The sequence below is a fragment of the Amblyraja radiata genome, chromosome 17 (genome assembly GCF_010909765.2).
Source record: "Amblyraja radiata isolate CabotCenter1 chromosome 17, sAmbRad1.1.pri, whole genome shotgun sequence".
NCBI lineage: Eukaryota > Metazoa > Chordata > Chondrichthyes > Rajiformes > Rajidae > Amblyraja > Amblyraja radiata.
In genome coordinates this window covers 27,270,759-27,296,191 of record NC_045972.1, presented here as the reverse complement: position 1 = coordinate 27,296,191, position 25,433 = coordinate 27,270,759, and the positions used below count along the sequence as shown (strand labels likewise).

Genomic DNA, 25,433 nt, shown 5'->3' with positions numbered 1-25,433 from the left:
TCTGCAATTCCTTGCTTTACCTTAAACTCTATTGGCCCTTTGGCTATTTTCTGATGTCTTTGGTCATCTCAATCGTCTCAAGATTAAGATTTGTCAGCGTGGTGAATCATAGGCAAGGGGTGACATTGACTGGGCAACACTGTACTGTTCCAACACCACAAAAAAATTGTAAAGTCTCCATTTTATTTATGGCTAATTATGTCCCTTGTATTTGAAAACCCATTTCATAATGTTTACTCATATAAAACTGCAGTGATTTTTTGTAACAGGGTGAAGTGATGCCTAACATTATCTTTTGATAGCTTCCTTGGCTTTACGCTTGTCACAATACTCAATCGTTCCCAAGCTTGTGGCGCTGTTAATACAGGATGATCTTGATCCGGGAAGTAAATTGGGGATTATTCTTGCTATTGGGCACTGCACTGATGGATGTGGTAAGTTACTGAAATACCCCTGGCATGTATTTACATAATATTTGAAAAGGTCTTTCATCCTGTCATGAGCTCTGCAGCATTTCAACAGCAAGTCTTTAAATATAATGGAGACATCACTCCACACTCATCTTAATATTCACAATCATATCCAAGGTATCTAGATAGTCTACCTACAAAGATAGGTCAATATACATGATTCTGAAGAGTAAATATCTCATGCCAAGTTTTTGTCTTTATTGCGAGATTTTTCTTAATTCTAAAAATAGCTTACTTTTTTGATGAATGTTTCTGGACAGAGGAAAGTCTTTGAGATTTCACCAAGATATCTATTCTTCAAAGATGAGCACAGCCAATTCATGCCAGCATCAGTTTCACTAAAACTAATGTTACTATCTTAATATCTGAAACAGAAAAAAATGATCATATCAGTATTGTTACGTGGAATACTCAGTTCTGATTCCACTAGCCATTCTCCAGTGTTTACTCAATTGATTACATATTGTAGAAACTGAAGGGTCTCGACCGGAAACATCACCTATCCATGTTCTCCAAAGATGCTGCCTGGCCTGCTGTGTTACTTCAGCACTTTGTGTCCTTTTGACCATATATTATGTTTGAGCATGCAGCTAAGTAGGATTGGTTTTACCATTCTGTGCCAGTTAGTGGGATAAAAAGGAACAGTTAAATTCTTAAGACTTTTGCAAATGTTTTCAGAATATATGCTCTCTGCATTATGCAATGTATTCATGCATATTCATGTGTATGTTAATAAGTTGGTGTTGTATATAAGTAGGGAATGTTGGGTAATAAATCTCTCTCGTGATCCAGGCAGCCTGCATGTAAGTTGTTATTCATTCTGCTGTCCGGAATATAACAAAATTGGCGACAAGGATGGGATAGAGTTTGTGAGCTCATCCTTTAAATACAGTGCAGGACTGTTCTGCAACACGCAGTATTGTTTAACAGTTTAAACAGTAAATACGGCGTTGTGTTGCAGTTGTTTGCGAGCAGGACTCAAGAGGCCGCAGATCCTTCAATGCAGGGGACTGTAGTTTAAAACAGCAGCTGAAAAATCGGTGCGAGTTTGTCAGGCTATCTCTATGTTGTGTCTACGTGGCAAGATATCGTCCTTGGGATTGTATAACGTTTTAGACTGAGTTTTTTTTTGTTGAGTTCCTTAAGCTGAATAGTCTTTGAACAGCTAAGTTTTAGGTGAATTGTTACACCAGAACAGACAGAAATTCGGGATTTTGAACGGACTTTAAAAAAAAAAGAGAACGGCACGATGGCAGCGTCCATGGGCTACATCGGAAACCTTGGCACATTTGACAAGAGTAGAGAGCCAGCTCCTATATGGAGAGAGCAAATGTTTTTCACGGCAAACAATATATTGGAGATTAGTTGTGAAGGAGAGATAGTGACTGAAACAAATAAGGCCGTTTGCGAAAGCATGAAAGCGATTCTGCTCACGGAGATTGGTCTTGAAGTGTACGGCACACTCGTGAATCTTCTTGCACCCTTAATTCTAGCGAGAATTTAGAAGATTGAGGGGGGATCTTATAGAAACTTACAAAATTCTTAAGGGGTTGGACAGGCTAGATGCAGGAAGATTATTCCCGATGTTGGGGAAGTCCAGAACAAGGGGTCACAGTTTAAGGATAAGGGGGAAGTCTTTTAGGACCGAGATGAGAAAAACATTTTTTACACAGAGAGTGGTGAATCTGTGTAATTCTCTGCCACAGAAGGTAGTTGAGGCCAGTTCATTGGCTCTATTTAAGAGGGCGTTAGATGTGGCCCTTGTGTCTAAAGGGATCAGGGGGTATGGAGAGAAGGCAGGTACAGGATACTAAGTTGGATGATCAGCCATGATCATATTGAATGGCGGTGCAGGCTCGAAGGGCCGAATGGCCTTCTACTGCACCTATTTTCTATGTTTCTAAAGTCAAAAGAAGTGCCATTCAATGACATTATAAAGAAGGAGGAGCATTTCAACCCAAAGCCTCTGGAAGTTGCAGAAAGCTATAAATTTGGCACTTGAAACCAGAAGCAGTATGAGACAGTCAATGAGTACATTGTTGCTTTGAAAAACTTAACTGTACGCTGTAACTTTGGATCCTTTCTTGGACGCGAACTATGCAACAGATTTGTTTGTGGTCTAGTGGATGAACAAATTCAGTCCAAACTCATGAACACTCCAGATCTTACATTCGAGAAAGCATGCAAGATTGCTACCACAATGGAGATGGCATCAAAGAATGCTTGTGAGATTCGCCCACCACGGACTGCAGTGGCCATTTACAGTCACAAGGCAGTGCCTATGGCCAAACCTAGAGGCACTAAACCAAAACCAAAGTATGGCGGGGAGCTGAGTTCAGCCAGTTGTTATAGTTGCAACGGTCATCACTCATCCCAATTTTGTCAGTTCAAAATGGTCAAGTGCTATAACTGCCAGAAGAAAGGCCATATCGCCTCAGCATGCCGGGCAAAGCTTAAAACAGGAAACCAACAATCTGCGGGAAACAAGCGACAACACCAGAGTAGAGATCACAACTTGGAGGTGAACCCAGATGGAAATGAACTTGGGTTATACAATACAATACAATACAATACAATTCAATTTATTGTTATTTGGACCCCTTGAGGTCCAAACGAAATGCCGTTTCTGCAGCCATACATTACAAACAAATAGACCCAAGACACAACATAATTTACATAAACATCCATCACATTGCTGTGATGGAAGGCCAAAAAAACTTATCTCTCCACTGCACTCTCCCCCCCGATGTCAGAGTCAAAGTCAAAGCCCCCGGCGGGCGATGGCGAATTGTCCCGTGGCCATTAAATCCACGCCGGGTGATGCAAGGTCGCGCACCGGGTTCTTGGTGTTAGAGCCCCCAGCGCGCGCTCGCAAATTCCCGCAGCCATTCCAAGCCGCGCGGGGCGGTGATGTAGGCCCCGCTCCAGGAGCTCTTCAACCCCGCAACTCGGGCGGGAGAAGTCGCCGTTGCGGGAGCCCGGAAAAGCGGACTCCCTCCAGGGACCCGCGGGCTCCCGGTGCCGTCCGCCAAACCCGCAGTTGCGTTTATGCAACCAACATCGGTAAGCCTACAACCAGCCAAGGCAAGAACTTTCGAACTAAACTATTGATTAACAAACAGTTAATCGATATGTGTATTGACACGGCAGCAGATTGTTCGGTCATGAGCAGAGACCTGTACGAAACAAAGTTCCCTTAGATACCATTGTTTGAGAGTAAGGTCAAGCTGAGAACCTACTCGGGTGAAGTTTTGGAGACATGTGGACAAATGAACCGTAAAGTTCAGCATAATGGTCAGTCAATAACACTGCCCATCATAGTAGCTAACTACAGAAATAAATCAACCCTCCTTGGAAAGGATTGGCTGAGTAGAATAGAATTAGACTGGAAGAACATTTTCCGCATCAATTTGTCCAAATCACGTCTTGAAAACGTCATAAGCAAACATGCAAACATTTTTGCTGACAGTTACACGGGAATAACAGGGTACCCTGCACACATTCGACTTAAGCAAGATGTGAAACCTATGTATTGTCGACCAAGACAATATGCACAATATGTACCATATGCACTAAAGCAACAAGTGGAGGAAGAACTCGACAGGTTAGAGCGTAATGGAGTACTCGTGAAGACAGACCAGAGTAACTGGGCAACGCCAATTGTGGCCATACCCAAGACCGACAAAACTGTTCGACTATGTGGTGATTACAAAGTCACAATCAACCAAGCCGTTGATGATGAACAATATCCGTTACCAACCTCGCAAGATCTGTACGCAGAACTTAGTGGAGCAAGAGTCTTCACTAAACTGGATTTGTCTCACGCCTACGCACAACTCAATGTCGACAAGGAAAGTCAGCAGTACTTGACTATCAACACACATAAGGGCTTGTATTCATATACAAAGCTGCCCTTTGGTGTGAAATCCTCCCGGAAATTTTTTCAGTCTGTCATGGACCAAATATTACAAGGCATTCCGCACTGTGTGCAACCAGGATGACCTACTGATATTCACAGAGGGCATGGTAGAACATCTGGAAATCCTCGAGCAAGTTCTCACACGACTGAACTGCACTGCCACAATGTCAAACTGCGTCAAAGTAAATGTGCATTTGCGCAGTCAGAGGTGGGTCTACCTTGGACTCAAAGTAGATGCCAACGGACTTTGCCCTGTGAAGGCTAAAGTTGAAGCAATAGTGAATGCTCCAAAACTCAACAATGTGTCAGAGCTACGATCATTCCTTGGGATGCCGCAGTTCTATGCACGATTCCTTCCAGATTTAGCAACTGTGCTAAAGCCACTTCATCATCTGCTACAAAAAGATGTGAAATGGACATGGGGAAAGGAACAGCAACGTGCATTTGACATCTGCAAGGAAAACTTGACAAGTGACAAACTCCTTGTTCACTACGATACGACACGCGAGATGAAACTTGCTTGTGATGCTTCAAGTTATGGTGTAGGTGCAGTGATCTCCCACGTAATGAACGACGGACAGGAAAAGTCTATTGCTTTTGCATCCTGCACCCTGTCATCGAATGAACGCAACTATGCACAGATAGAAAGGGAAGCACTCAGCATCGTGTTCGGAATGAAGAAAATCCATCAGTTTCTTCTCGGCAGACCATTCACCCTAGTGACTGATCACGCCATTACTAGTGATACTTGGTCCCAAGTCAGCTATACCTTCCATGGCAGCATCAAGGATGCTGCGTTGGGCAATTTTGCTGTCTCAGTGTGACTACAAGGTGGAGTACAGAAGCCCCAAGTGCAACGCAGTTGCAGATGCATTGTCCCGGTTGCCCCATGAGAACTCTGACATGGGAAGTGAGAACTCAATCTACACACTGCAAATTGTAGATAATGACTTTCCAGTGACTGCAACATAAATTGCAGCAGAAACAAAGAAAGACAATATGGGTTTATGAACAGACATTGTATGGTTGGACTGAAATCGATAGTGGATTGAACTCAGTTCTGAACTCAGAGCTGAAGCCTTTCTGTAATCGACGCCATGAATTATCGTGTGAGCAGGGATGCATTAAGTGCGGTTACAGAGTGGTTGTACCAGAGTCTGAGAAACAAAATTATGAACGAACTTCATGCCGAACATCCTGGCATAGTAAGCATGAAGTCAATTGCCAGAAGTTTTGTGTATTGGCCTAGTATTGACAGTGACATCGAGTCACTGGTGAGCAAATGTAGCGTCTGCCAAAATTGCCGGAGTAAACCACCAAAAACACCACTGCAACCCTTGTCATGGCCAAGTAGACCTTTTCAGAGTTCATGTAGATTTTTGCGAAAAGGGTAATGATCACTTTCTGGTGCTAGTAGATAGTCATTCCAAATGGATTGAGGTTAAACACATGGGGTCAAGCACTACTACTGAGTGCACCATAGATGAGTTGAGATCCATTTTTGCATGCCATGGTTTACCGGAATAATTTGTATCGGATAACGGGCCTCAGTTTCATTCAGAATGGTTCAAAGAGTTCATGCAGCAGAATGGTGTAAAACACACACTTGTTCCCCCATACCATCCAGCCTCCAACGGGGCGGCGGAAAGGTCTGTTAGAATAGTCAAAGAAGCTCTCAAGAAACAGGTTTTGCAGGGTAGTTCAAAGGATGGGATTTCACCGGGTACTCTGATGAAAGTTAATTGACTTAAGAGCCTGTCCGACTTACGCGACCTTGGCTCGCAAATTACGCAACCTCGTGGTCGCTTGAGGTGTACGGGCACCTTATGGCCGCGCGGGGCCGGTCCCACTTAGGAGCGCGGAATTGTGCGGTGCTGATCCCTACATCGGCGGGGCTCCGAAATTCTTGCAGTGGCCGAAATCTTCGCTCGCCAACAGCCTGTCGGCACGCAGGCGCATTGTGGTCGTACGCAGCCTCTTGATGTCGTACGCACCGGCTTGACAGCGTACGCAGCGTCTTGACGGCGTTGTGCGATGACGTCACAGCCCGGCGTGGCGTTGCGTGATGACGTCACCGCCCGACGCCGTGCGACGCCCAAATTCAGTCGGCCCGCCTCCTGCCCAGCTGATTGATAAGCATAACGCAAATGACGTCAAGCGTGAACTCCGCTTCCGTTTGGTCGCGCCAAACACACGCAATCGCATGCAAGTGGGACAGGCCCTTTAGTGTGACTTAGTGCCCCTAGTGTGTAGGATCTGAATGTGGGATAACATAGAATTGGTAGTATCGTGGCTAATCTTCCCTTACATTAGAAATTGATGAGCTTCAATTAGCAGAAAATTAAGTTTAATTTATTATTGTATGTGCACTGAGACAGTGAGACATTTGTTTTGCATTCTATCCAGGCAGATCATACCATACATAAGTACATGCATACATCAAAGTAGTGCAAAAAAGAGAAATATATAGTGTAATGTAATATTTAATGAAAAAACAAAAGATTTAAATAGAATCAGTGCAAAAAGAATAAAGAAGGAAAAACAATGTGCAATAAAGGTAAGCGGGTTTAAGAAACAAATGATGGTGATAAGGGGAATAATGTTTCTCTAAGGCTGGCTCTCCTGTAGTAAATTAAACAGTGGAAATAAAATCTGTCATTGTTTCAGATTTTAAACTTTTCAGAACCTTATTTACTTTAGTTGTGGGCAGCACCATTTCTAAGCTTAATGTGATAATGTGGAGAATTTGGGCAAAGTTAATTTGTGCATTGTGTATTTGTTTTATTTCTAGACAATTAACTCAATCATGAAATTCAAACTGGTCTAACTTCATCTAAAATGGAATAATTTGTTTCAAAACTGGGATTACTACATGGAAACTAAATAAAAAGGCCTCAAATTTAATCTTTGGATTAAAATGAATACAAAATTCATAAATGTCAACCTGAATTATCATGAAGCATTACAATTAACATTAATACCAGTTTAAACAAAGCAATTATCCTGTTGAACCAAGGGGAAAACTAGATTAATGAAGTTAAGCAATGCAGTAGTTAACACTTGGGAAATACCCATTACAATGATCCTACTTGATGCTTTACTTTTCAAATATATTGTTTTCCAGAAGTGCATCAGTATCAGCTGCTGAAGAGCAATGGGCTTCCACTTATGATCCAAATGGTAGCTGAATCCCAGGATGAGGAGCAGAGGAAAGCAGCCACTTTTGTTCTACAGAGTTGCCAGCTCATAAGTAAGTAAACAATCAGGTGCTTTTTGCTTTGAATACATGTTATATGGGAATGTTGCATACATGATCATCATTATTTCATCCAATGAATTTTGACTGATATAACTAGGAAACATTATGTGGTTGACTCTTAATTTCCTGTGAATTGTCTGATTTTTTAAACATCTTTACCAGAAAATCCACCTTAGGGCAACTAAAGATGGTTAATATATGTGTGATGTGGCAAACTCATTAATATACTCAACAGCTTCCAAAAAAAGTTTAAGCAGCTAATTACAGAATGTTGCTTCGTGTAAAGAATCACCTGTTCCAGAGAAACATAGAAAATAGGTGCAGGAGGAGGCTATTCGGCCCTTCGAGCCAGCACCGCCATTTATTGTGATCATGGCTGATCGTCCCCTATCAATAACCCGTGCCTGCCTTCTCCCCATATCCCTTGACTCCACTAGCCCCTAGAGCTCTATCTACAGTGGCTTGCAAAAGTATTCATACCCCTTGAACTTTTCCACATTTTGTCACGTTACAACCACAAATGTAAATGTATTTTATTGGGATTTTATGTGATGGACCAACACAAAGTGGTGCATAATTGTGAAGTGGAAGGAAAATGATACAAGGTTTTTGCATTTTTTTACAAATAAAAAACTGAAAAGTGTGGCGTGCAAAAGTATTCAGCCCCCCTGAGTCAATACTTTGTAGAACCACCTTTCGCTGCAATTACAGCTGCAAGTCTTTTGGGGTATGTCTCGACCAGCTTTGCACATCTAGAGACTGAAATGTTTGCCCATTCTTCTTTGCAAAATAGCTCAAGCTCAGTCAGATTGGATGGAGAGCGTCTGTGAACAGCAATTTTCAAGTCTTGCCAGAGCTTCTCAAATGGATTTAGGTCTGGACTTTCACTGGGCCATTCTAACACATGAATATGCTTTGATCTAAACCATTCCATAGTCGCTCTGGCTGTATGTTTAGGGTCGTTGTCCTGCTGGAAGGTGAACCTCCGCCCCACTCTCAAGTCTTTTGCAGACTCTAACAGGTTTTCTTCCAAGATTGCCCTGTATTTGGCTCCATCCATCTTCCCATCAACTCTGACCAGCTTCGCTGTCCCTGCTGAAGAAAAGCATCCCCACAGCATGATGCTGCCACCACCATGTTTCACAGTGGGGATGGTGTGTTCAGGGTGATGTGCAGTGTTAGTTTTCCGCCACACATAGCGTTTTGCATTTAGGCCAAAAACTTCGATTTTGGTCTCATCTGACCAGAGCACCTTCCTCCACATGTTTGCTGTGTCCCCCACGTGGCTTGTGGCAAACTGCAAACGGGACTTCTTATGGCTTTTTTTCAACAATGGCTTTCTTGTTACCACCCTTCCATAAAGGCCCGATTTGTGGAGTGCACAACTAATAGTTGTCCTGTGGACAGATTCTCCCACCTGAGCTGTGGATCTCTGCAGCTCCTCCAGAGTTACCATAGGCCTCTTGGCTGCTTCTCTGATCAATGCACTCCTTGCCCGGCCTGTCAGTTTAGGTGGACGGCCATGTCTTGGTAGGTTTGCAGTTGTGCCATACTCTTTCCATTTTCGGATGATGGATTGAACAGTGCTCCGTGAGATGTTCAAAGCTTGGGATATTTTTTTATAACTTAACCATGCTTTAAACTTCTCCACAACTTTATCCCTGACCTGTCTGGTGTGTTCCTTGGGCTTCATGATGCTGTTTGTTCACTAATGTTCTCTAACAAACCTCTGAGGCCTTTACAGAACAGCTGTATTTATACTGAGATTAGATTACACACAAGTGGACTCTATTTACTAATTAGGTGACTTCTGAAGGCAATTGGTTGCACTGGATTTTATTTAAGGGTATCAGAGTAAAGGGGGCTGAATACTTTTGCACGTCACACTTTTCAGTTTTTTATTTGTAAAAAAAATTGAAAACCATGTATCATTTTCCTTCCACTTCACAATTATGCACCACTTTGTGTTGGTCTATCACATAAAATCCCAATAAAATACATTTACGTTTGTGGTTTTAACGTGACAAAATGTGGAAAAGTTCAAGGGGTATGAATACTTTTGCAAGCCACTAACTCTCTCTTAAATCCATCCAGTGATTTGGCCTCCACTGCCCTCTGTGGCAGGGAATTCCATAAATTCACAACTCTCTGGGTGAAAACGTTTTTTCTCACCTCAGTCTTAAATGACCTCCCCTTTATTCTAAGACTGTGGCCCCTGGTTCTGGACTCGCCCAACATTGGGAACAACATTTTCCTGCATCTAGCTTGTCCAGTCCTTTTATAATTTTATATGTTTCTATAAGAGCCCCCCTCATCCTTCTAAACTCCAGTGAATAAAAGCCTAGTCATTTCAATCTTTCCTCATATGACAGTCCCGCCATCCCAGGGATCAATCTTGTGAACCTACGCTGCACTGCCTCAATCACAAGGATGTCCTTCCTCAAATTAGGAGACCAAAACTGTACACAATACTCCAGATGTGGTCTCACCAGAGCCCTATACAACTGCAGAAGAACCTCTTTACTCCTATACTGAAATCCTCTTGTTATGAAGGCCAACATTCCATTAGCTTTCTTCACAGCCTGCTGTACCTGTAAGCCAACTTTCAGTGACCGGTGTAACCCCTTATCTAACCTAACCCCATTGAGATAATAATCTGCCCCCTTGTTTTTGCTACCAAAGTGGATAACCTCACATTTATCTATATTATACTGCATCTGCCACGCATCTGCCCACTCACTCAACCTGTCCAGGTCACACTGCAACCTCCTAACATCCTATTCACAGTTCACACTGCCACCCAGCTTTGTGTCATCCGCAAACTTGCTAGTGTTGCTCCTAATTCCCTCTTCCAAATCATTAATATACATGGTAAACAGTTGCGGCCCCAACACTGAGCCTTGCCGCACTCCACTCGCCACTGCCTGCCATTCTGAAAAGGACCCGTTCACTCCTACTCTTGGTCTGCCAACCAATTTTCTATCCACGTCAACACCCTACCCCCAATACCATGTGCTCTAATTTTAGTCACCAATCTCCCGTGTGGGACCTTATCAAAGGCTTTCTGAAAGTCTAGATACACTACATCCACTGGCACCCCTTCATCCATTTTACTTGTCACATCCTCAAAACATTACAGAAGATTAGTCAAGCATGATTTCCCTTTCATAAATCCATGTTGACTTGGACTAATCCTTTTACTGCTATCCAAATGCACCATTATTACCTCTTTAATAATTGACTCCAGCATCTTTCCCACCACCGGTCAGGCTAAATGGTCTGTAATTCCCCGTTTTCTCTCTCGCTCCTTTCTTGAAAAGTGGGATAACATTAGCTATCCTCCAATCCACAGGAGCTGATCCTGAATCTATAGAACATTGGAAAATGATCACCAATGCGTCTGCTATTTCTAGAGCCACCTCCCTGAGGGCCCTGGGATGCAGACCATCAGGCCCAGGGGATTTATCATCCTTCAGTCCCATTAGCCTACACAATACTATTTCTCTCCTAATGAAAATTTCTTTCAGTTCCTCTACCCCCTTAGATCCTCTGTCCTCCAGTACATCTGGGAGATTGTTTGTGTCTTCCTTAGTGAAGACAGATCCGAAGTACCTATTCAACTCTTCCGCCATTTCCTTGTTGCCCAGAATAATTTCACCTGTGTCTGCCTTCAAGGGACCCACATTTGACTTTGCTACTCTTTTTCCCTTAACATATCTAAAGAAGCTTTTACTGTCCTTCTTTATATTCCTGGCCAGCTTCCCTTCTTACTTCATCTTTTTTGCCCGTTTTGTTTCCTTCTGTTGTCCTATGAAAGTTTCCCAATCCTCTGGCTTCTGGCTACTCTTTGCTGTGTTATACATCTTTTAGTTTTATTCTATCCCTAACTTCTCTTGTCAGCCATGGTTGCTTCCTATTCCCCTTAGAATCTTTCTTCCTTTTTGGAATGAAATGATCCTGCGACTTCCGGATTATGCCCAGAAATTCCTGCCATTGCTGTTCCACCATCATTCCTGCAAGGATCCCTTTCCAGTCTACTTTGGTCAGCTCCCCTCTCATGTCTTCATAGTCCCCTTTGTTCAACTGCATCACTGCCACGTCTGATTTAACGTTCTCCTTCTCAAATTGCAGATTAAAACTAATCATATTATGATCACTACCTCCAAGCGGTTCCTTTACCTCGAGTTCTCTTATCATATCTGGTTCATTGGACAACACTAAATCCAGAATTGCCTTTTCTCTGGTCGGCTCCATTACAAGCTGTTCTAAGAATCCATCTCGGAGGCATTCTACAAACTCTTTCTTGGGGTCCTGAACCAACCTGATTTTCCCAGTCTACCTGCATATTGAAATCCCCCATCACCACAGTGGCATTACCTTTGTTACATGCCAGTTTTAACTCCTGCTGCAACGTACACCCTACATCCCGGCTACTATGTAGGTGTCTGTAAATAACACCAATTAGTATCTTCTTGCCTTTACAATTCCTCAACTCAATCCACAATGATTCTACCTCGTCAGTCCCTATGTCTTCCCTCACAAGGGACTGAATTCCATCCCTCACCAGCAGAGCTGCCCCCTCTCCTCTGCTCACCTGCCTGTCCTTTCTATAGGATGTATAACCCTGAATATTAAGTTCCCAGGCCCGATCCTCCTGCAGCCACGTCTCAGTAATCCCCACAATGTCATATCTACCAACCTCTAACTGAGCCTCAAACTCATCTACTTTACTTCTTATACTTCACGCATTCATATACAATACTTTTAATTCCTTACGCATCTCACCTTTCACATCGATCCCTATTACACTTGGCCATACTCTCCTATCGCTTTGTGAGCTTCCTTTCCCGTTAATTCTGGGGTCATTAACCATCCCTTTTCACTCTTTCCCATTAACTCCTTCCTCGACTATCCCATTTGACACCCCACCTTAGAAAAGTAACCATTTAGTTCATCAAGCTTGATCACTGTTTAACGGGATCTAAGACATCACAAACGAGAAATTCGTTCACACAATTCCAAAACAAATAATGTTGTTCTGTTGAAAATCAAGTGTGTTAAGCTAGTTTGCACTTGTTTCTGTGCCTGTCGGCACCCTCTGTAGCACCCTTTGTAACATGGCCATACCATTGGTTTGTAAGCTACCCAAGCGGAATATGAATTTGAATATCCACGTAAACTCTCTAGTGGCGGCGCGGCTCTGGCTGCAGCGGCTCTCCGGCAGTCCTGTTTGTTTTGTGTTTTTTGGGTTGTTTATTTTCGTTTTGGTTAGTCTAGTTTTGGTTTTTAGTTTGTGTTTTGGGGGGGGGGGGTTGAAACGGGGGTTGCTGTCTCTCCCTGCGGGGGAATGCGACTTTTTTGTCGTATTCCCCTTCTCTGGCTCCGTCTGCGCTGAGGCCTAATGGCGGAGCTGGCGACCTCGAGGCTCAGGAGGCAGAGCCCGCCAGGACTCGCACTGAGCTCGCTCCCGTGAGGACGGCCCGGCTCGGGGCTGGAACAGGGCTTTCGTGAGGGGCTGTGACGGCCGGCCCGAGGAAGGAACGGTGCTCCCGTCGGAGTAGCCGAGCTCGGGGAGGTACGGCGTTCCCAGCCTGAGGGAGGAGCGGCGCCCGGTCGGGGCGGCCCAGCCTGAGGGAGGAGCGGTGCCCGGTCGGGGCGGCCCAGCCTGAGGGAGGAGCGGCGCCCGGTCGGGGCGGCCCAGCCCGAGGGAGGAGCGGCGCCCGGTCGGGGCGGCCTGGCGCGAGGGAGGAGCGGCGGCCTGGCGCGAGGCTGAGACAGTGGCAGTACTCACGTGAGGGCGATCCGGCCCGGGGCTGGAACGATGCTCCGGGGGCTGGGACGGCAGTTCTGGTGGCGGTGGCCTGAGACCGGGGGTTCGGCCGCGGGCCAGCGGCTGCGTCAGCAGGTCTGGTGAGCGGCAGCTTCGACTACCCCGGGCCGCGGTGGTTGAGCCGCAGGACAGGTTTTAACATCGCCCGGGGGGTATCGCCTCAGCGCAGAAGGAGAAGAGGAGGGAAGAGACTGCAGCCCTAAGACTTTTGCCTCCATCACAGTGAGGAGATGTTGGGTGGACTCACTGTGGTGGATGTTAATATGTGTTTATTGTTGTTTTTTATTGTATTGTATTATATGTATGACTGCTTAAATTTCGTTCAGACTTCGGTCTGGATGACAATAAAAGGCTATTCTATTCTATTCTATTCTAACTGGAGGAACAGCACCTCATATTCCACTTGGGATATTCCACTTGTGTATGAACATTGAATTCTCCAGTTTTAGTAATTTCTACAAACACCTTCCTTTCCTCACCCCTTTCTCCCTCCCGACACTCTCCCCCTCCTTAACCCTGGCTGACCTTTCACTGTTTCCTCCCCCCCCCCCCCCCCCCCCCCCCATCCTCCAACCCACCAAAAATCCATCAATAAGCTTTACAGTTCGCAACTATATTTCCTTAGCACTCACACCTGCATCTATCCAACAATCTGCCTATTAAGGAACCCCCTCGCCTGAGGTCATCTGTTGCCGATGGTGATGTTTCTGTTCTCTTCAACTCTCTCAGTTTTTTTCCGTTCCCCCCTGTCTGAAGAAGGGTTCCAACTCAAAACATCACCAATCCATTTTCCCCAGAGATGCTGCCTAATTCACCAAGGTACTTCAGCATTTTGTGTCTATCTTTGGTATAAACTAGCATGTCGTTCTTTTTTATGACATGAATACAGGCGTTTTGAGCCAAAAAGATGAAGAGTTGTGGTCTACAATCCATCCACCATCTTAAACATTCACTTCCTTTACCACAAATGCATTGTGGCAAGATGCACTGCTGCAACTCACCAAGACATCTTCAATTGCATCTCTCAAACTCGCAGCTTCTGTCATGCAAAAGAAGAGGGCAATTCTGCAGGGCAATATCATCATGCTTTGCAAAATTAAGACTAGACATTTAAAATTAGAGGGCATAAACTTAGGGTAAGCATTTTAATGGGGATCTGAGGTGGACCTTCTTCCAGAGGAATCTTGAATGCTCTGCGTGAGAAGGGAGAAGGATTGCTATAGGGTAACAAGTATCTAAATTTCCACGCTATGGAAGGCTGGGGACAAAGTGCTGGTAAATTGAATTAATATAGATGGGTACAATAATTGGCATAGATATGGTGGGAAGAGCCTGTTTCTGTGCTGTACGACTATGAGTCCAAGTTCTCCATGTCGCTAACCATCCTGTCATGGACGTATATTGCCATGCCTTTAATATTTGCTAATCCTGGATTTCTTTACTTAGAAGATGTTCTTTTACCTTAAGACATGTAAAACTAAAAGAGAAAGCTCATTGCCACTTAGATGAAGTAGATTAAGGCAGTAAATTATAACATTCGTAACATTATTTCCCAATATCAAACTAAACTCCTGGTGCCTGTGAAAATGTATATTAGTGGCAGGATAATGCAAATGTTAACTTCGAAATTTTATATTTGATTTTGTTTCATTTTATACTCATTATTGTATTTGCTGTTGACTTTTTCTAAGCTGAAAAACTAGCGAACAATCTGGTGGAGAATTGTCAGTTCAAAGAAGACACCGTAACTTCAAACCCAAAGGATATCAGCATAAGAAATTACTGGAAATTTGCAGACGAATTTTTGCATCGGATAGAGACATTAGAAAAACAGCAAGAGGTGGTTAAATATTTAAGCAAAGTATAATTAGATTTTCTCCTTTTTTAATGAAAAACATATTTATGTAGTTCTACTTAATAAGACGTTCTGAATGCTCATCATGTTATCAGAAGAAAAATGATTTATGGGGCCTGAGACATTGGAGTAAATGTCCAAAGTGCATAGATTTCAAGGAAGAGAGAAGAGGGCATTAACGTGTAGTTCCGGAAATAAGGGCATGAAAAGTGGCCACGGTCACCAAAAGTAGGGTAAACATAAACATGGGAAGGGAAGGCAGATGCATAATTGAAGAAACACATTATTTGAGATGGAAATGGAATCTTATGATGTTAGAACACGTGTGAGAGGCAAGGCCTAGGTTGAAATTAATCAATGTTTGAAAAATGTGAATTAAAGTTCTGCTGGGGTAGTAGTTTTATGTAGAATTACTTGCACAGGAATAATGCTTAAGAAAGAACTGCAGATGCTAGAAAAATTAAAGGTAGACAAAAATGCTGGAGAAACTCAGTGGGTGAGGCAGCATCTATGGAGAGAAGGAATAGGCAATGTTTCAGGTTGAGACCTTTCTTCAGACTGATGTCGGGTGGTGGGGGCGGGAAAAAGAAAGGAAGAGGCGGAGACAGTAGGCTTGTGGGAGAGCTGGGGAGGGGAAGGAGGGATATCTCCCGGAACTCCCCCTCCCATTCCGAATCCGACCTTTCTGTCCTGGGCTTCCTCCATTGCCAGAGTGAGGCCCAGCACAAATTGGCACCTCATATTTCGCTTGGGTAGTTTACACCCCAGCAGTAAACATTGACCTCCAATTGCAGTCCTTGCTTTCTCCCTGCTTCCCCTTCCCTTCCCAGCTCTCCCACAAGCCTACTGTCTCCGCCTCTTCCTTTCTTTTTCCCACCCCCCACCCCCCGACATCAGTATGATGAAGGGTCTTGACCCAAAACGTCACCTATTCCTTCTCTCCATAGATGCTGCCTCACGCGCTGAGTTTCTCCAGCATTTTTGTCTGCACAGGAATAATAGAATGGGATGAGTGCGAGTTACGAATTAGAGTTTAGATGAGCTTGGGGCAAACAGGTGTTGTTATTATTCTCATTTCTTTTGATTATCAGATTATTATTTATTTGTGAACTTGTACAGTGAGTTTAGGAATAGAAAGATTATGGAAATATTTTAGGAAACACTGAAACTTATTTTAAATATTTTCCCAGCTACTCTAGGTTTTGTTTTGCTTCTGCTGTCACATTGTTTCTGATGTGCACTCACATCTTGCAGCTGGGACATTTGGGAGAATGACAGGTCATACTTTCCTGAAAAAGTCCAGTATCATCACGAGGCAACTTGCTCTGTCGTTGTTCAGAGCCAGCCCTTCCCCGAGTATTGTAGTACTCCACTTTGTTGGAGTTGGTACGCTATTCCAAGTACATTGAATTCTATGTTCTTGTATGTTTAAAATAACTTACACGTGTATGAGATATTTCCCATTTTTTCTCTTAAAATGATCAGATAATAATTCATAGTTCCATTGCTTTGAAGAATACGTTCAAATTGCTATTCTTTAAGTGTGATGAAGGGGAGAAGCATCATGGTCCAATCTTGTCCAATCTCCACCAATGTAAGCGCGCCTGATACTAAAGAGTAACCAGAAGTAGGGAATAGTAAATAATAACCAGAGTGATTTCGCTGAACCACACCACACTATCCTCAGCATTCTGTACTAGCAGCAACAGTTTTAGATTCCAATTCATACAGTAGCTGAAGTCAGATCAGATAACTGTGATAGAATCGATCCTGGTAACCTAGGGACTGTGCATTGCAGTGTCATAGTAAGCACGACAGATATCTCCTAAGCTGTTGGTAGAGCTATCATAACACCTGATTAACAAGCAGTCATGTGGTACTTAGCTGCAGTTAATTTACTATTTTGTAAAAATTATTCACAGTTTTTCATTAACTCTCCCAAACCCAGCTCACCAACAACACTAGAGACGTGGATGTACATTGTACAACTACACCACCAAGTTCGCAAGCATACCCAAAATTTCAGTTATGTGATTCATTGCTTAGAGGAATGAACCAGATGGCGAAAGATGAAGAAGGTGCATCAATGAAACATTGCAGAGAACAGCAATCCGTGGATAAACCACGCATGGATAGTACGAAAATAAAAAGTTGTGGAAAAAAGCAGGTTTTTACCCCAGCAAAAACAAAACTAAATTTCAGCCAAAGAGTAACTGGATACAGGGAGGAAGATTCTATTATTCCAACATTCAGTTTACCCTGTTCTGGAGCTGAAGAAAATAAAATTCAATACCGGGATCTGCAGTTAATGGTGTGGCACTTATTTAGTTCATCTTTTAATTATTATAACATTTTAATTTGTACTATTTTGTGTTAATGTAATAATACATGTAGGTAATATTTTCCCAATTCTTTTCCCGCCCTCCTCACTTTGAGGCCAATTTTCATTCTCATTTCTGTTTTGAATATAATTTACAGAAGAGAGTTTTGGATGCAATTCTTCTAAATCTTCTGTTTAATAATTCTCCATAAGAGACCCCTTCCTTCAGTGGTAATCATTGCAGTGGGATGGTAAGGATCAAAAAATAGGATGGAAGTTGTAAGAAAATATAACACCACCTACAATATGAAATGTTGTTTTCTTACACTGACTGTGGTCTCCCAACTCCTCTAATTTGCTACCCTTTCTTGTCCTTTTGCATAGAATGATGCAAATGTGCAAGATCGAAGGCTTCTTGCCTTTCCCTAACAAATCCAACTGCCCATTCTGAACGTTTGAGCCATGGATGCAAGTTGGAAGATTATTTTGACATTTTGGTATTGAACTAAACCTGAACCGCTCTGTCCTTTGTGTAATGTGCGTCTTGGCTCATTTTTCTATATAGGATGCTCGATGGCAATCATGTTTGAGGGCTAAGGCTAATTTTTCTTGCTTTGCAAAATGGCACTTGCATGAAGTGCAGTTGGTCTAACTTTGTCCCAGCTGAGGCAGATCACACCATTAACATATAGGTTGAGTTACGCGGGGGTAGCCAATTACATAATATATAACATGAACCTCATTGGTTCAAGATGGCAGCTTTTTATCTGCTTCTCGACCTTGGCAGCGATACCTACATCCAAAAAGAATCTGAAATATTTCTCTTATATTTTAGTTATTGAAAACAAATGTAATTACATTGTAAAATAATGTAACTTGCATGTTATATTTTATATTGTAGGAAAAAGTCAGGCGACAAATATTTGTGGAAGATGATGTTCCACAGGAAGAAATTAGAGTACATATCAACGCATCTCAGTTTGGTAACATTAAAGCTGATCAAATAAATGTTAACATCAAAGCTAGGAATCTGGATAGTCAAATGCACGATATGAGCAATGACACAGCTCACGATAAAGGGTCTCAAGACATCTCTAATGCTTACAATAGAATTGGGTTTCCGGAAAATAATCAGCAGCATGGCCCAAATTCTTTGCCTGTAACACGTAGAAAGGCTACTAATCAAACAATGAGTGTACCAGGGCCTGAAGTGCCAAGAACAGAAACATCAAAGGAAAAGCAAGAATCCAAGGACAAGCAAGATTTTGAACAGAGACCTGTCACTGATTGTGATGAGTAAGTAAAAAAAAGTAAGGTCATTTAAAAGATGTATAGAAAACTTGCAAAGCTGTAAAATAGAAATGGAAAGAAAGACATGAGACAAACCTGTCAGCACCTGAAAGGGAAAATGTATTAGGCTCAAAAAGTTGATCTTTAATACTAGTGAGTTAAAAGTACAACAATAAATAGATTAAAATATACGAAGTGATGGAGTAACTCAGTGAGTCTGGCAGCATCCCTGGAGAACAAAGATTGGCGACGTTTCAGGTCCCAAATCGATAATAATATTACATCTAATTATTGTGGAAAGTTTTTTTTAAACCAGTATCTGCAGCTCTGTGTTTCTACAATAATTAGATATAATCAGTTCATCTTACTATTGATTGTGAAGCCTTTTCAAAATGGCCATTTCACTTTTTCGATATTTCCTCTAATGTGCATTCCTGGGATCGCCTGAGGACATTAAAGAAGCTTTATAGATATTGGAGGATTGAGATGTAGAAATTTGTCCTCCATTGACTTGAGTTGCACCAGATTTCAGAAGTAGAGTTCAACTCATGCACATTTTGTACTCGATAACATCATAACCCGATCAAAGGTTGTGATATATCAAAGATTCTCTATTCTTGCATAGATGTCTTGCACATGGCATCTGGTTGCTGATATTTTATGAATATTGTGATGTTTGGTGGACCCGTTGCTCCTCCCGTGCAGCAGGTGGTGCTGCACAGGACAAAGGGAGATGTCTTCTATATAGTTTATCCTGTCGGCTGACAGTATGCGGGCATCTATTGTGACTAGTCTTGCTGCCAGCATTGAGTGAAACATTAAAGACTTCTGTTGTAAACTAAAGACTCTCAGGTTTTGTGCAGACCTAGAAAACGAACACGAAAGTGGTGTCAGGAGTGGGATTCAAACCCACGCCTCCAAAGACCCAGATAAGAGCCTATTTTTAAATTTTTTTAAAATCGGAACTCAATCTAACGTGTCTCGGCAATTCGATCGTTTCGATCCCGAGCAAGAAAGATCGTCGTATTTAATGTGCGCTGAGTTTTATTTTGAAAGAATGGCAATTACGACTGACTAGAGGAAGAAGGCTCTCTTGTGTTCATCAATGTCTCCAGAAACTTTCGCACTGCTTCAAAATATACTTACAGAAGTAACTGAAGCTTCAAATGCTGAAATCACAACGGCTTTGCAGCTGCATTCCGAATAAAGTCGACATTTCCTCGCAGCGCGCTTTGATTTCTACCGGACGGTGCAAAAGGAATGGCAATCGATTACCAAATTTCTTGCCGAACTTCACACCAAGGCAAAGGCATGTAATTTTAAAACTCAATGCTGCAAAAAGTGCCAAGACAAGCGTTGCGGGATAGACTGGTCATGGGCTGCAGGCACACATTCATCCAGCAAGCGATTCTCAAGGAATCAGAAGCCTAATTAAAGAATGTGCTGCAGTGTGCTAAGATGGCCGAGCTGCTGAGTAAAGAACTGCACAAAATGGCCGGCTAAACAGCGTCAAAGTTCCCTCAGGAAGTGCATACAGTTTGTCAGACTCGTTCACAACGTCTGAAACCATTTGATCGACCCAGAGCAAATACGAGAAAGTGGGACAGTTTCAGAAGAGCCGTCCCTCTGTGGGGGGAGGACTATCGGTGGGCTCGACTGATCATCATCACCATGAGTGCCCGTATATCAAGTCTGTTTATTATGCCTGTTACCGAAAAGGTCATCTCCAGGCAATGTGTCAATCCGTAGGAAAGCTGCAAAAGGGCAAGAAAGCGCAAATCAGAGTCGACCAAATTGCGGAGACGATTTCTATTGAAGTGCTTGGTGTGTCCACAATCACCGACAAGCCGAGAATTTCGCTGCGGGTCTCGAACGTTGATCTACAGTTCTAGGTGGACACTGGTGCGGCTGTGTCACTAGTGGGTCAGGACATCGGGGAGAGGATCAGATCGCCGAAACTGAAACCGGCCAACATCCGTCTTTTCGGATACAGACGACAACCCATTCCCACGAAAGGCAAATGCACTGTCGCCGTTTCCTGTAATGGGATGACACAGATGTTGCCGCTGATCGTCGTGGTAAATAAGGTACATCCCTATGAGCCATCGATTGGATCCATGCTTTCAAGCTTGACATGAACGCCTTGATCTACGATGGATCAACTATGGCATTGTCATCTACCCCGGATTGTAACATGGTCAGCAAATGCTAGAACAACCTGCAGAAGGTTCTTGACCAGGTTCCGGCTGTTTTCGCACCTGGGCTCGGACATTGCACAAAGATGAAGGCACGGCTCATACTCAAAGACGATGCCGTCCCAAAGTTCTTCAAACCAAGACCAGTTCCGTTCAGTTGGATGGACGCCGTCGACAAGGAACTCTGCCGTCTTGAAGAAATGGGAATTATCAGCCATGTGGACCATTCAGACTGGGCCACACCCATAGTTGTCGTTCGGAAGCCTTGCGGCAAGGTACGTATCTGTGGCGACTACAAACTGTAAACCTTCGATTGCACATTGATCAACACCCCATACCAAGAGTGGACGAGCTGTTTGTCAAGCTGCAAGGAGGACTGCATTTCTTGAAATTGGACATGTCCGACGCGTATCTCCAAGTGGAACTGGACGACGAGACAATAAACCTGCTCGTGATCAACACGCATAAGGGACTGTTCAGATACAACCGATTGTCGTTTGGACCGGCACCGGCTCCGGCCATCTTCCAGAAACTAGTCGACAATCTGGTTGCCGGGATTCTGTACGTAGCTGCCTACCTGGATGACATCTTTGTCACCGGCCGGACACAGGAAGTACACCTGCAGAACCTAAAACAGATCATCACGTCACTGAACAACTACAGCATGAAGTTACGCATGGACAAGTGCGCATTTTTCCAACAACATGTCACATATCTCGGACATGTGATCTCGGCAAGTGGTCTGAAGCAATCGGATGAAAGAGTGGACGCCATTGTGAAATTGCCGACGCCCGAAAATGTGAAGCAGCTTGAAAGCTTCATGGGCAAGGTTAACTACTATGGCAAGTTCATACCGGCACTTTCGACTTTGTGCGCACCATTGACCAACCTGCAAAATTCTGGTTATGGCCGCTGGAAGTTTTGGGGGAAAAAATCGCGACCATCCGCGCCTGCGCAGTTGGGGGAAGCCAGTGACGCAGTAGCGACGTAAAATGACGCTCTCTCTCCGCTCGTGCGCAATGGGCCCAGGCGGGTTCAGATCTCCATTTGCACTCCACACAATCACTTCGATGCCTTGTGTCTACTCCAGTTATGGAGTGGAATATTGTGTTGCGGGAGTTCCCGTTTCTCCGGGCCCGGCGGGGGTGGGGGGGGGCTGCAGTGTCTGCGGCGCGGTGTTGGAGCCTCGCTGCGTGGGAGGGAGCGAGGGGGGGGATGTGAGAGGGGGAGAGAGAGAGAGAGAGAGAGAGGGGAAGGGGCAGGAGGAGGGAGAGAGAGGTGGAGGGGGAAGGAGGAGGGGGAGAGGGAAAGGGGGATTATCTTTAGTGACATTGCAAAATTAAGGTAGGTTTTAGAGCAATTATAGTTTCTCCTCCATATGTATAATATCAAACAATTGGAACTGTTTTCTTTTCCTTGATAATAATACTGAAAAATATGAATTCCATAGTTTGCGACTTTCATTTTGCATCATATTTTTAATGTGCACACACTAACACAGTCAAACAGTAACAGGCAATCAAATCAACACACAAAACATTTTCTAAAAAATGGTTTTATTTACTGCAAAAACTTACAGTATTTCATTTGCAGTGTTTGCATGCTCCTTTATAACATTTTACAGTACATCTTGATTATTAAAACAAGGACAGCTTCAATTTTTGATTTTTTTAAATGTATACAACAAAGACCCCAATCATCCCATTCCAACCACTCATTACTCTTGACTCAACCAAAATTATTTCTGAAATATTGGTCGTAAATTTGGTGCAAAAATGCTCCAAAATAAGGCTCAGAATGCACCAGAGAGCATCTAAAACCCTAGCTTCCAGGGCCCTTAAGCGGCCGCAAGGGTCTTTCAACTTTGCGCTTGTGATATGTGCTGTGTGGACTTATTTCACATAACATTTTTGTAATCCTGTCATGCCACCCCCTTTTTTGAAATGCTTCGTACGGGCCTGGTATATAATATTTTTGACACTGATAGGCCTTTCTTACATATGCTGTCACAACGCACTGTAGTCTCTAAACAACACTTCAGTAATTTTCCTTGCCCTCCATTTCAGAATAATAGTGTTTTAAGCTGATAACTCGACACTAGCACTGGCAATAAATAAAAAGCGCAGCTTTCCAGCCCTTATCTCATTGGCCACGTTCGGCTGCACATCGGTGTCAATCTGGTGGACTTCCATCTTCCTCTCGTCGTGGAGGTGGGGGATTGGGAGGGGCCTCACAAGTGGAATAGCCTAGAGCCTCTCTTCATCTAAATCCGGCCCTGGTCATATGCTGAGAGAATGGTGTGGCTGGGCTTGTATACTCTGGAATTTTGAAGGATGAGAGAGGATCTTATTGAAACATATAAGATTATTAAGGATGTGCACACGCTAGAGACAGGAAACATGTTCCCGATGTTGGGGGAGTCCAGAAACGGGGCCACAGGTTAAGAATAAGGGGTAAACCATTTAGAACAGAGACGAGGAGACACGTTTTCACACTCAACCGGTGGAGGCCGGTTCTCTGGATACTTTCAAGAAAGATAGGGCTCTTAAAGATAGCGGAGTCAGGGAATATGGGGAGAAGGCAGGAACGGGGTACTGATTGAAGATGATCAGCCATGATCACATTGAATGGCGGTGGTAGCTCGATGGGCTGAATGGCCTATTCCTGCACCGATTGCATACCTGCCATCTAGTCCAATTTTGTCGTATTTGTTCCGATTTTTAAGTTTAAAAACGTGTGAAAAATCGGAACAGTACGATTTTAAAATGAGGGGAAATAAAACGGCCAATCAACCGCTGTCTCTAAGTGGGTTGCGTCGAATCACCGACCAGCTTCCCTTAAAATTCCTATCCAATCAGCCGCTGTCTCCAAGGGCATTGCGACCAATCACCGACCAGCTTCCCTTACTGAAGCAGAAGATGGCTTAGCCAACACGTTTTCTCTGCTGTTTGCACACAGTGCTAGGCAAAGAGACATTTCAGGTAACATTCTTTGTAAAGATTTTTTTAGCTGTATGAAGTCATTTACTTCATGAAATATTTATCTTTTGGGGGTTATGCCGAGTTGAGAGAGGGAGTGACTGAGAGAGAGCGAGAGAGAGATAGAGAGAGATGGGGTGGGAGAGAGAGAGGGGGAGAGAGAGAGGGAGGGGAGGGGCGAGAGGGAGAGAGAGAGAGAGAGAGAAAGAAAGAATGAGATATAGAGAGATTCCAGCCTCTTAACGTTTCCCCAGGCCATGGGGAAACGTTGCTCCCAAATGACTTTCAATGATAAATGCAAAAAAGCAGCTATGACATATAATATACAATAAACTGTATTACAAATATATAATAAACAAGTTATGCATTCTTGTACTCTTAGATGGGTATGACTGCACTCCGTCAACCCTCGCACTCAGAGTAAGATTTTTCATTTTCAAATGTTGGCAGGTATGCTATTGTCTAAGATAACCAGAAATTACGTATATGCAGAACATGTGTGCAGATAATTGATCATTGTTATCAAGCAGAATTTCTGTAATCTAGTGCTGATTTTCATGTAGATTTATGACAATTTCTTTAAATCCAAATTAACTTTTACAACGTTCATGATTGTTTTTCCTTCCACAGCCAGGAGCTATTCAAAATACCTGCATTGTGTAGAAGAAAACAGAAAAACATGGGTAAGGAGAACTCCTCATCCAAAACAGAATGATAGTAGCATGACAAAACCCTTAATCAAGAGTAGACAAAATTGCTGGAGAAACTCAGCGGGTGCGACAGCATTTATGGAGCGAAGGAAATAGGCAACGTTTCGGGCCGAAACCCTTAATCAAGAGGACAGATAAGTCAATATTTTAAGTGATAATTACAAACATTAAGAGTAGATCATATATATCCATCTGTTATGAATTCTAGGAATGTATTAGCATGTTATACATCTATCGATATATTCCTAAAACTCTCATCTTGTTTGTTTCTATGTCTGTGGGCTGTGCTCCCGAGACTACGCCAAAACTACTCAACAGCACTACAATATTTGGCCCTCCTTACTCACTATTGTCCTGGTGTGTGGTGTGTCAAGGTCTGTTCAGATTGATGGTATATTTTACAAGTTATTCACATTTTAAACTTTACAAAACCCCACTTTGAGAGAAATGTGTTCAATCTGCAATAGACAATAGGTGCAGGAGTAGGCCATTCGGCCCTTCGAGCCAGCACCGCCATTCAATGTGATCATGGCTGATCATCCCCAATCAGCACCCCTTTCCTGCCTTCTCCCCATATCCCCTGACTCCGCTATTTTTAAGAGCCCAA

General features: G+C 43.3%; 1 protein-coding gene across 1 annotated transcript in view; it reads left to right on the top strand.

Moving 5' to 3' along the window:
- The window catches only part of terb1 (telomere repeat binding bouquet formation protein 1), a 130,382-nt gene that overhangs the window by 74,304 nt on the left and 30,645 nt on the right, over positions 1-25,433 (top strand). Inside the window, exons 8-13 of the mRNA XM_033036511.1 lie at positions 303-434; positions 7,514-7,639; positions 15,170-15,318; positions 17,282-17,644; positions 18,555-18,949; positions 24,747-24,799. Coding sequence (XP_032892402.1) covers positions 303-434; positions 7,514-7,639; positions 15,170-15,318; positions 17,282-17,644; positions 18,555-18,949; positions 24,747-24,799 — 1,218 coding nt within the window. The remainder of the gene's footprint in view (positions 1-302; positions 435-7,513; positions 7,640-15,169; positions 15,319-17,281; positions 17,645-18,554; positions 18,950-24,746; positions 24,800-25,433) is intronic.